The sequence below is a fragment of the Lepus europaeus genome, chromosome 14 (assembly GCF_033115175.1).
Source record: "Lepus europaeus isolate LE1 chromosome 14, mLepTim1.pri, whole genome shotgun sequence".
Taxonomy (NCBI): Eukaryota; Metazoa; Chordata; class Mammalia; order Lagomorpha; family Leporidae; genus Lepus; species Lepus europaeus.
The window spans coordinates 97766500-97779378 of record NC_084840.1 but is presented as its reverse complement, the minus strand read 5'-3'; the positions used below and the strand labels follow the sequence as shown (position 1 = coordinate 97779378).

The 12879-nt window shown below is 51.3% G+C and overlaps 1 protein-coding gene across 13 annotated transcripts in view; it reads right to left on the bottom strand.

The window, feature by feature from the left end:
- The window catches only part of PARD3 (par-3 family cell polarity regulator), a 528240-nt gene that overhangs the window by 224952 nt on the left and 290409 nt on the right, over positions 1 to 12879 (bottom strand). For 10 of the 13 annotated variants that reach the window (XM_062211210.1, XM_062211216.1, XM_062211204.1 and 7 more), the window contains exons 12-13: positions 12230 to 12268; positions 161 to 349 (exon numbers count right to left, since the gene is read on the bottom strand). In XM_062211210.1, coding sequence (XP_062067194.1) covers positions 161 to 349; positions 12230 to 12268 — 228 coding nt within the window. The remainder of the gene's footprint in view (positions 1 to 160; positions 350 to 12229; positions 12269 to 12879) is intronic. The other 3 variants (XM_062211206.1, XM_062211211.1, XM_062211214.1) reach the window with 1 other exon arrangement.

Genomic DNA, 12879 nt, shown 5'->3' with positions numbered 1-12879 from the left:
TCTCTGCTAACGACTTGGGAAGAGCAGTGGAAGATGTCCCAAGTGCTGGGGTCCCTGCTACCACATGGGAGTTCTTGGCTCCCTCAGCCAGGGCCCGGCGAAGGGTGGGAAGGGCAGGTGTCAGCCAGGGGCGCTGTTGCTGGATGCGGCGTCTGCTTACTTTAGAGGCGGCACCCCCATTGATGATGGACTTGACAAAGATGCCCAGGTCCGCGTGGTTCTCTTTGGAGCGGTTGCCCTTGACGCTGACACCCAGCCCCGCAGACCCCGAGTCGTTGAGGGGAACTTCAAACGTCAGGAACTCCCTGGTGCCGTCAGGGGTGAGCACGACATCCTCGTCTTCCGCTTTCTGATGGGGAACAAAAAAGTGCACAGCACTTGATCCTCCAGAGCTCCTCCTCGCACTGCTGCTCAAGACCGCAAGCGAGCAGTTCTGATAGTACCAGGAAAAACATTTCCCCCAAGCCACATGGCAAAGACCGTCATGCGCCTCTGTGTTCCCGCAGGCATCCCTGGGGACAGCTGCTCCCACTTCCTCCTGCTGTGACATTCCGCTGAAACACACCAACCAGCACTGATACAGGGGAAGGTGTAGCAGAAACACGAGGGTGTGTGCATGCCTGGGGAGCAGAAGTTCCTGTGGATGAGCTGCTCATGTGTCTGAGCCACAGGAGAGACTGTAGCAGCAACTGCCAAGTTACACGGCATCACTCACACGGCCCTGTGTTTCCACTGGGAATTTCCAGTGATGTCAGCCATCTCATTCACACCAGATAACCAAGCCCGATGAAAAGTCAGCAAACGGGGGTGGTGTGGCATCCCCACGGGTGAAGCTGCCCCACTGTGACACTGGCATCCCCTAAGGGTGCCCATTCGGGACCTGGCTGCTCCACTTCCGATCCAGCTCCCTGATAATGTGCCTGGGCAAACAGTGGAGGGTGGCCCAAGTGCTTAGGCGCCTGCACCCACATGGGCGATCCAGCCTTCCTGGCTCCTGGCTTCGGAATGGCTCAGCCCTGACTACTGCATCATGTGGGGAGTGAACCAGTGGAGAGAAGATCTCTCTCTCTCACTGAACCCTGCCTTTCAAGTAAATAAATAAATCTTTTTTTAAAAAGTCAAAAGGAGTAGTGGTGGTGAAAAGAATTGTTAGAGAGGACTCTGGGGATTTCAGACGCAATGCCGGGTGCTACACTGAGTAATGTGGGGGTGGGGTGGGGCACGTGGACTGAAGGCTAGGACGCCGCGTGGGCTGCCTCCAGCACACATCAGAGAGCCTGGGTTCACGTCCTTTCTCCACTTCCTATCCCAGCTTCCTGCTTGTGTGCACCCTGGGAGGCAGCAGCTGATGGCTCAAGCACTTGGGTCCCTGCGCCCCTGGCTCCAGCCTGGTCCAGCCCTGGCTTCCGGACCTCAGTGCTGCAGGCACTGAGGGAGTGAACCACCAGACAGGGGATTTCTCTGTGTTCACCCCTCAGCCTCCGCCCCTTAAATGACTGATCTGAAAAAAATAATACAACAGCAACACCCTGGGGAAGCACAGCACGTATCCATAACTGACTTTCTCTGGATTATCCTAAGCATCCAAGGGCCATGCGATATTTAAATCTCCAAATCCATACTAACTGGATTTGTAGGGTAAGGACTCTGATCTGCAGATGCTCAATGTCAGTTATGAGGGATACGGCAAACCTCCGTCAAAGAAAAGCACGAACACACCGAAGACACAGGAAGTGCACAGTGAGCAGCGCAAAACCAGAAGCGCGGGGCAGCGACTTTGTTAACCACGTAGACCAAACTCATCTCGGCCTTGAGGTCCAAGCAAAGCCAGGCTTCTCCGTGACAGATTCTCCCCCTTGTACACAAAATACTCCCGCAAAGCAGTAACTGCAAAGTGGAAAGGAAGACCACAGACACCTCTACAAAAGCTTCCTTACGGACGTGTTCTGCTCCGTGAACAGGGGCATTCTGCTCACTCTGTATTGTTTTGCACAGTCTGAAACAAAGAGTGCTAAATACAGACTTTCTGTGAACAGTGCTACTTGTTAGTTGTCAAAACACAAAGTAGTGCATTGGGTTAAAGCCCTGACATCCCTTATGGGCACTGGTTCAGTCCCGGCTGCTCCACTTCCGATCCAGCTCCCTGCTATGGCCTGGGAAAGCAGTGGAAAACGGCCCAAGTCCTTGGGCCCCTGCACCCATGTGGGAGACCCAGGAGGAAGCTCCTGGCTCTGGATCAGCTGAGTTCCAGTAGTCGTAGCCATTTGGGGAGTGAACAGTAAATGGAAGACTCCTCTGTCTCTACTTCTTGGTGTAACTTTCAAATAAATAAGATAAATCTTTAAAAAAAAAAAAAGCCATAAAGTAACAATTGTAGTGTTTGACATTCGTAATAGTATTAAAACACACCAAAGCATGCTTCTAGTTCACCCTTGGAAGTAACTGGGGCAGGAGTAGTGGGTTAATCCCATATGGACATCACCAGCTCAGTTCCCAGTTGCTCCCCTCCTGATCCAGTTCCCAGCTAATGTGCCTGGGAAAGCACCGGAAGAAGGTACAAGTGCTAGGCCCCTGCACCCATGTGGGAGACTTGAAGAAGCTCCTGGCTCCTGGCTTCAGTCTGGCCAGCCAAGGCGGTTGCAGTCATTTGGAGAGTGAACCAATGGATGGAAGGCCTCTCTCTCTCACACACCCTCCCTCTCTTCCATAACTCTTTCAAATAAAATAAAATAAACCTCTAAAAGAATACATTCAGAAACAATTAAAGAGTGAAATTCTCAATCTCAATCACCAGCTGCCGCTGGAAAGACACGGAGCCACAGGCCGCCCTTCTGTGGCTCCGTGCGGGCTGATCACGCATGCGATGTATGTATGCGCCTCAGACCTGGGACGCTCCTAATTGCCACTCCCTGATTTCCATCTTCAGTTTGGCGTGTTAATGTATACTGATTTTGACATTTCCATAATGTTTTACAAAGGCTTAAAATTCTCATTTTTGCCTCCTTGAAAAATCAAGACAAGGAGCTTCCTGAACACAGGGGGAAGGGCAGCAATCAAGGCGGAGGCACGTCCCCACTGCCTGCTCCGAACCTGTTCTGTAGGAAACCGACGGTGCACACAACAGGCGCACGGCTTATGGAAACCCTGGGAGAGGGACGAGGGTCTCCCTGGGCTTCAGTTCACGTGCACTGCTTATGGAAACCCTGGGAGAGGGACGAGGGTCTCCCTGGGCTCCAGTTCACGTGCACAGCTTATGGAAACCCTGGGAGAGGGACGAGGGTCTCCCTGGGCTCCAGTTCACGCGCACTGCTTATGGAAACCCTGGGAGAGGGACGAGGGTCTCCCTGGGCTTCAGTTCACGTGCACGGCTTATGGAAACCCTGGGAGAGGGACGAGGGTCTCCCTGGGCTCCAGTTCACGCGCACTGCTTATGGAAACCCTGGGAGAGGGACGAGGGTCTCCCTGGGCTTCAGTTCACGTGCACGGCTTATGGAAACCCTGGGAGAGGGACGAGGGTCTCCCTGGGCTTCAGTTCACGCGCACGGCTTATGGAAACCCTGGGAGAGGGACGAGGGTCTCCCTGGGCTCCAGTTCACGCGCACTGCTTATGGAAACCCTGGGAGAGGGACGAGGGTCTCCCTGGGCTTCAGTTCACGTGCACGGCTTATGGAAACCCTGGGAGAGGGACGAGGGTCTCCCTGGGCTTCAGTTCACGCGCACGGCTTATGGAAACCCTGGGAGAGGGACGAGGGTCTCCCTGGGCTTCAGTTCACGCGCACGGCTTATGGAAACCCTGGGAGAGGGACGAGGGTCTCCCTGGGCTCCAGTTCACGTGCACTGCTTATGGAAACCCTGGGAGAGGGACGAGGGTCTCCCTGGGCTTCAGTTCAGCATCACACACACCCAAGTCCAAGGCCATGCCCTTCCTGCAGCACCAGTGCCCTGGGATCCTGGCACAGCCTGCAGCCTCCACCAGCTTCTAGAAGGGAGTGACCTGGCAGCAGAGTGGGTGGAGTCCACTCTCCCAATCCACCTGCCGCTCTCACCATGGCTGCCCCTGCGGTGGCTCCCCACTTGGAGACAGGAGAAGCCGATTCTCCCTTGTTAAGTGGACGGCCCCTATGCCAAGTTACTCCCTGGACAGCAGGCACACGGGGTCCTCTACCTCGCTGCTCAAGTCTAGTGCATGGCCATGCCGTTCTGGACACAAGGTGGGGGTTACAGGTGTCGCGATGCACGTGTCTTGGATGCCCCAGCAGCTCCTCTCGGCTGCACTCTGCACTGGCATTTGGTATTTGTTTCTTTGTCCAGAGAGAAAAAGAGCATTTTTATCAAGCATTTCAGTAATGGGGAACCTGCTGACCAGGAATCAGGGAAGCTGTTTACTTCCCCGCTGAAATGCTGCACATTTATCCGTGGTGAGAAAAGGAAATCTCCACAGTGGCCACACCATGGCCCACTCTTCCTGCTCTGTCACACAACAGCCCCACAGCCGGGAAGAGACAGCGGGCCCACGGGCAGCTGTGCACCCGCAGGTAACACGCAGCCCGGGAGCAGGAGCCAGTGTGGGCAGCCGCGGACAAAGACCTCGTGAAGAGTCCTCTCTGGGCCTTGGGGCAGGCTCCTTTGGATCAGATTGTAGGCAAACACCCTCCAGACGTGCAGTGTACAACAGACGAAAGGAATGCGCCCGGGCAGGCCTTGTGGTACAGCAGGTTAAGAGACTGACTGGGACGCTGACGTCCCCTGCTGGAGTGCGGTTCGCTTCTGATCCACCTTCCTGCCGATGCACCTGGGAAAGCAGTGAAAGAATCCTGAGTGCCCGGGGCCCCGGTAGCCACCTAGGACACCCGGAGGGAGTTCTCGGCTCCTGGCTTCGGCCTGGCCCAGCCTACCTGAGGGGTGAACCAGCATGTGGAGATCTATGCCTTCCAAATAAATGAATTAAAAAACGTGAGTTTGTTCTGGTGCGATTTTTTCCTTACTATGTGGAAAACACTTATTACAAAAAAACTGCACGTGCATTTCCAAAAATGCTTTGCACCCAAATGAACTAATCCTTCTTCATCGTGTTTTTGCACAAACTTACACCACAGAAAAGCACTCAGCTGCTGAAGTTTGCTCTAAAAATATTTAGTGACAGAGATAAATATTCATGACTTTAACACTGGGGTTTACCTGACATGCGTGTTCACAGCTCCCGCACGTCGCCCACCATGCGCCTGGACGCCCGGTCTCCACAAGCTGTTTACTAACTGTCCTCCTGCATCCATGGCCACTCCATGAGCAGGGATCTACACCAGCCTTTACATGTGCCTGAGGCATGACAACAATCAGCTTTCCAACACGCACCCAGGACGTGAAATGTGTCAGGGACAAGCGAGAGCGAAAACCGTGACACCGCTACACCAGCACGGCAGTGGAATCACGGAACTGTGTGGCTGGTGACTTCCAGTCTTCTCTGTGTGAGATTAAGTTTCCTACAGGAAAAGACTTAAAGATCCCATCACGGGCCTCCACAAAAATGCTGGGGGTGGCAGGTGCTGTGGTAAGGGGGGACAAGCCACAGCTTGCAATGCCAGCACACGGTATCTGAGCGTGGGCTGGAGTCCCTGTTGCTCCATTTCTGATCCAGCTTCCTACTAATATACACCGTGGGAAGGCAGCAGATGGTGGTTCAAGTACTCAGGTCCCTGGCTGGATGGAGCTCCTGGCTTCGGCCTGGCCCTCCTATGGCTCTCCCCTTACACTCTTACCCCATCCCTCCCTCCCTCCCTCCCTCCCTCTCTGCGATGATTCTGCCTTTCAAGTAAACAAACAGAAACACACTGGGGGCAGAGGAACTGGCAGAGGTGGGGTCTGCGGGGCAGGGATGGCACAGGAGGGGAGACGCCTATGGGGGATTTCACGGCCACAGCCCCAGCAGAACAATGGGGCCGCTGCTGCAGCCCTGCGTGTTCTCACGCTGAGCAGAAAGTGCCAGAAACGCTGAAGGGAGGAGACGCACATTCCACGTGAGACCAGGTACTGCAGACAACCAGGGACAACCATTTATGTTTCTAATTAAGAGGAGAATCTTTAAGAGACATTACTTTGGCTTGTTTTTCTGTGTAACAGAATAAGCTTCCAATCACACTCCAAAACTTAAATTCTATGTTTTAATTTATCCCATATGGGAGGTGAACATTTATGGATGTTATTTATGCTAAAACTTTGTGGTAGATTATTCTTATTAGTAAAGTGGAAATGTCACATCTGCTTCTTGGTGTTCTTTTCTAATTCAAATAGTGAATGCCAAATACAGGAATTTAAAAGACTTCTAAAAGTTTTGCTTGATAAGGAAAATGCCAAGAAAATAATTGTATACAGTTATTAATCTCCAAAGTTAACCCAGAGACATACTTATCCAACCAAAGAAACATCAGAGAAACCGAAATCGAGAGACATTCTCAAAGTAGCTGCCCTCCCGGAAGTCAAAGCCTGCCCAGAACACTGTGCTCTTTGGAAACGAGTCACGGACACACGGAAGAAACGTGTCAGTTAAAGGAGACGAGGTTCCTGAACGGCAGACCGAGCCGGGGCTCTGCTCCGTCCCTCCGCTCCTCAGTGCTGTCCAGGACGACGCGAATCGGGCGTCTGGGGATGCACGACCATGAACTCAGTGTGCACTTCCTGATCTGGGGGACCACGTGCAGGTACCTACGATAAGGCACTCGTCCTCAGGACAAACCCACTGAAGCACTCAGGGACTCGGGCAGTTATTGCTGGATGTATCCTCCACTCAGAAACAAAACACACAGAGGGAAGAGGAAGAGGAAAAGGAGACAGCAAAGAGAGACAAACAGGGGTGAGAAAATTACACCTGAAACATCATGAAATATCAGTAATTAGTGAAACAGTCAAAATAAGAAATACACGTAGGACTTAACCCAGAATAGCTCTGCTAGTCTAAACAGCCTCTTTTATAACTTAAGAGTTCAATGGTCAGAAAAGATACAATGAATTATCAATGTTATCACTACACTGCAAAAACAAAACAAAAACCAACAACTAAGATATCCTCCCAGAGGAAAACCACACACTAAGAACTCCTCCTCCTCCTATAGAAATGAGAAGCAGCTTCAACGGAATTCCTTAAAAACTGGTTCAAAATTCACCACACACAGTGATCACTATTTCTACGAGGTCATCAAAAATATTTTTCTATCCCCATTTTGGAATAAGTTGGAATCGACTTTTAAAGCACTCACTCTACAAAATTATTTGTGACAACGGCAATGCCGCACACTCCAAATCACACCACTGCCATCAGCACACGATCAGTGGATGTTAGTATCGATCTTCACCGACAACTCCAATGGGAGAGTTTCACGGACTCCCACGCGTGCTCTCCGGAACATCACAGTCGATGGGCACTGCAGGACCTGAGAAGTGTTAGCTGACGTTTACCCCACAGAGCCTGTGCAGTGCGGGATGAAGAGGAAACAGCTCCCGGCTGGGCTCCCACGTACAGACACTCAGATGTTTTCTTGACTTCCAGGGATGAATTCGCAGCCTGTAGCTGACCCACCATGACCGTGCGTCACAGGAATCTATCAAGGACTACGCTTGCTCATAGCTCTCTCAAGGCTGTACCCTTCGTGGCATTCACCTGTCCAGGTACTCCCTGCTCCGCAGGGAGTCCCGCAAACAACTCCCATTGTTTTCCTGTGGTTCCGGTAGGGAGAGCTAACTCCTTTTAGAAACATACTGAATTCCAGAAATTTAAGTGTGTCTGATGTCTTTGATCTGTGTACGTGAGTGTTATCTCTAAACAATATTATTCCCAAAGCTCTCTTTTGACACAACAGCTCTGGATTTGTAAATACTCAATGATGTTCTCAGAAGGTTCTATCCGAGAGTTCACGGGACATCCAAAGCAAGTTTGCAGGTCCTAGCTGAACCCCCAGGAAGAAACAGGCATTTTGGAAAGAGAAGGCGTCAAGGCCAGTAGCTAAACATACTATCCACAGTCAAGGTCATGTGATTTACTGTGGCAGGTGTTTTCAGGTGCGATCCCACGAAAGCAGAGGCCTCTTCACAGTGCAGGTGGGCCCAGCCAAGGAGCTGAAGGCCACAACAACCACAGCAATTGGAGTCAAGACTACAAACACAACCAGCAGGCACGGAAGTGCTGAGCGCCTCAGACGGGAGGCGACACTGCTTCTGGCCGGGGGCAGCCTCAGGAAACGGGCAAACCCGAGGAGGGCCTGGACGTCCACCTAGGCTGAGAGGCAGGTGGGAGCGAGCCCTGCACAGAAGGACACCAGCCAAGCCACTCCCCAGGCTGGGAAAACAGCGGCTTTGGGGCAGCAGCGAGCAGTGTCAGAGCCAGCCTACGCCCACGTTCCAGGGGAGCCTGTGCATCAGCCCTTTAGCAATGGGACGTCCAAGCACCTCTTCTCCTGGCCCTGCTCACTCAGAAGCCACCTGAACAAGGGCAGCAAAATTCAACCAGGGGTCCTGCACCCCCAGCGTGGAAGTCACACAGCACTAACTTCTTTGCTTGCTTCCTTTTTTTTGTGAAGCACACATACCACACTGGCCCACAGACAATGCCACGGACAAGCAGAAGCTGTCCTGGAGACCCTGGGCACACCCCTGGCTCCAAGTGTCATTCTTCCTCCATGACGCTGTGAAGACGACACGAGATAACCCACAGAAAGAACGCGGCACAGGAACAAGATGAGTAAGCGTCAGTCACTGGTGGGACCACGACGCTGCAACAACGTGCGACAGGAACCGCGCTCTGGGTTCTGGGACAGTTCCTGAGAGGGTGCCACACCGCCGAGGGGAAAAGACACAGCATGCTGGGTCAGCCGCAGGTGCCTGTCCTGGGATCAAACAGGGTGCGTCACCATCCACTCCAACATCAGCCCTCAGGAAATGGGCAGGAGGCTCAGACTCCCACCAATGGACTCCCTACTTCTAGTCAAGGATTCACAAGCCTAGAAGCCAAAATTAGAGAAACTCACCCAGAAACATGAATAAAAACAGGGAGATCCTGCACGGAGTTTTTCTCGAGCTCTTAACTACCAAGAACAGACAACCTGAGACTTAAAACGCCTAAAAGACATCACCGCCACCCAAAGTTCACAGAGACAGAGACCCCAGCTCTGTCGATTTTCCAAAACATAATTTTAACATTAAGCCTGTACAGTCCAAAATTGTATTGCACAGCTAGCCAAAGCAAAAAGAAACGCAGCTGAGAGATGACACAGAAAAACTCTGAGACATAAACAGCAAAAACAATTTTAAATCAAATCATGCTTTGACCTAGTTTGGAAGAGTCTTTCAGCAAAGCTGTGAGCAGACAGACAGGGCAGTGTGTACACGACAGCTTCCTCAAAGGCAGGGCTGCGGACCCTCTCTCCTGCCAAGGCCACTTGGATATGCGGAACGTCACGCGTGGGTCCTGCACAATATGGACCGAATCCTGAGTCCCCCTGCAGACGCCCCGGCAGGGCCAGACCACATGATTCTGTGGGCCCCCTGCAGCCCCTGCATGGACACTCCCCACCCCTGCAAAGGGGGCCCAGCTGCTCTGACTCAGAGTCACGAACACAAGGGCTGGCGAGCCGGCACTCCCCGACGGAAGACCGCCATGTCAGCCGCTGGCGACCCCTGGCCCCGGCACAGCTCGTGGTGAATCCTCGGCGTCTCAACAGGACTGGCGGCTGTGTTCACAGAGCACGCCTGCCCTTGCTGCTGACGTCCCCATTTTCCTGCCCAGACGGACGGAGACGCTCACAGACTGTGGGGTCTCTCAGCCGTCCAGGAAGTTGTCCGATTTGAAGACGCCAAACCATCAAAGATCACACTACAACTACTTTCTGCCCCTTCAGTTTCTGTCCTGGGACTGTTTTACGTGCCATGCGAAAAGCTACAGATCCTCCTTGACTCACACGGGATGGGGTTACATCCCAATAAACCCATCGTAGGCTGAAAACAGAAAATCCACTGAATACACCCAACCTATTAAACATCACAGCTTAGCCTGGCCTACTCTGTATGTGCTCAGAACACTAACATTAGCATACGTTAAGCAAAATCATCTAATACAAACCTTATTAAAAAGTATTGAATATCTGCTGTAATACAGTGATATTCCATTGAAAATGGAAAAACAGAACGTCCTATGGTTACATCTCCGCACCATTATCAAAAGATCCAGCTTCCTCTTGTCATTCGGAGGCTGGGTGTGCACTGAATCTGTCAGTCTATTCTATTTCGATATTTCGGTTTGGTCACGATCAGACAGGCATTCATTATCCAAATTTTCAACTGAGAAACTTTCAAATATTTCCTCCTAAGAGTTTTCACTCAATGCAAGTACCATGGCACAGTGAGTAAAGCAGCGCCAGCATCCCGTATGGGCCCCAGGTCAAGACCCAGCTGCTCCACTTCTGATTCAGCTCCCTGCTAATGGAAAGGCAATGGGAGATGGTCCAAGCACTTGAGCCACCGCCACCCATGAGGGGGACCTGTATGGAGTTCCTAGCTCCTGGCTTTGGCATGGTCCAGCCCCTGCTACTGTGGCTGTCTGGCAACTGAACCAGCATAGGGAAGGCATCTCTTTCTCTCTCCCTCTCCCTCTCTCTCTCTCCATAACTCAGATGTTCAAATACATAAGTAAATTTTTTTTAAGTTTTTATTTTTTAGGTTTAAATTCAGAATCTATTGCAATTTATTTAGATGGATGGTGAGAAAAGGTAATCCGACATTTTAAATGGCCAACTGTTCTAAGTACTAACTAAATCACAGACTTTGACAGACTTTTTTTTTACATTTTCACCCCCAATTTTAGTGGGAATTGGAGTCCCATGACAAGTTTTTACATTGTACCCTTAGAAGTAAGTCTGGGTGCCAGTGCTGTGGCGTAGCAAAGCCGCTGCCTGCAGTGCCAACATCCCAAATGGGTGCCGGTTCAAGTCCCGGCTGCTCCACTCCCCATCCAGCTCTCTGCTGTGGCCTAAGAAAGCAGTAGAGGATGGCCCAAGTCCTTCGACCCCTGCACGCACGTGGGAGACTAGATACAGTCTTCAGACCAGCACAGCTCCAGCTGTTGTGGCCCACTGGGGAGTGAACCAGCAGATGGAAGACCTCTCTCTCTCTCTGACTCTTTCAAATAAATAAATAAGAAAAAAAAAGTCCGTAGGAATGTATGCAGAACCATACAGCTTTATAGTTAGAAACTTCCTCCTCCGTCTCTTATTTCCACTCTTATTTTTTACTAAGGTCTATTTTCAATTAACTTCATATACATATGGTTAACTCTATGTTAAGTAAAGAGTTCAACAAATAGTATGAAGAAAAAAATGACAAAAAAACAAGTAAAATGAAACTTCCTTGACAGTCAAGACAGGGCAGCTCAAGTCATCCCTTCTCGCAGGGTCATTTCACTCCTACAGATGCCTTTCAGGTGCTCCATTCGTTACCACAGGTCAGGGAGAGCACATGGTATTTGTCCCTTTGCGACTGGCTGATCTCACTAAGTATGATGCTCTCCAGATTCATCCATTTGTTGCAAATGACTGGATTCCTTTTTTTTTTTTTTTTTACCACTTTGTAGTATTCTGTAGTGCACATATCACATAATTTCTTTATCCAGTCTTCAGTTGATGGGCATTTAAATTGACTCCATGTCTTAGCTATTGTGAATTGAGCTGCAACAAACATGGAGGTGCAGACAGCTCTTTTGTTTCCTTATTTTAACCTACTCTCTAGTCCCATGTGGGCAGGACATGTCTACAGCCTCCACTGCATTCAACATGGAGGCGTCCGCCTGGCAGCTTGAGTGGGAGGACCTGCCCTTCACGGAGACAGCCAGCTCATCTGGCTTATGACAATGACCATGGGGGACTGGGCTCTCCCCTTGCCCACATCAAGTCTGTGGTATTCGCTTTATGTCTGTGCCACTGTGTAGCCGCTCGGCCCGCGCTGCTTTTCGCAGCTCGCGGACTCTGCACACTCAGGAGCTCACGTTCCAGTCTGCCTCCTGATTGTTTTTCACAGAACACACTCCCCAAGAGGCAGGGCATCCTAAGACCACTACGGATCTCAGTGAACCCACGTGTTAGCTATCATGAGCCAGCAAAGGGCGGGGCCGGAAGTGCCCGCTGAGTTAGTAAGAGGTTAGTTCCACTGATCTGTCCAACATCTGCAGCCTGCAGAAGCACAAAGCTCTTACCGTGTCTTTGGGAATCTGCGTCTGCCTTGGCTCTGCATTCTAGAAGAATCGAAGAAAAATGTGAATACGGACTGAACGAAGCCATCTTCCACACACAGGGGCACGAAGCGTCAGACTGAAGGGGACACTGCTGGCTCCTAAAACCCACAAACTCCGTAGCGGGTGAGTGCACTGGGGCTGGCGCACGGCTCTGCCAGGCGCGTGAGCTCCTGTGTGTGACCTCAGAACGTCCACCAGACAAGCACCTCCTCTGGCTCAGCCACCGTCCACGATGAGTTCACTCTGAAGGAAAGCAAAGCTCACCGAACCGCTTTCCTCTCTCCTCACAGCACTCCTCGAATTCTGATTTTCCCATTCCTCCATTCACCTCTAAGTCTCACTGTACACGACTCTAACAGATCTGTGGATAGTGGAACAGACAAGGGCAGCTGGACCCACTGTCCAGCCCACAAGCCTTCCACTCCAAAACACTGCACCACCAGCTAGGATTGCTTTGGTTACACAGTTACTTACAAGACAGATTTACAAAAAAAGACACTTTTGATAAAAGCAGTAAGATGAGGTGCTCAGAATTTAAACACAGACACCCCACAGGGGAAAAGAGCTACGCTGACTGGATTCAGTGGCCACGGAGTGCGTCCCTGTACGTC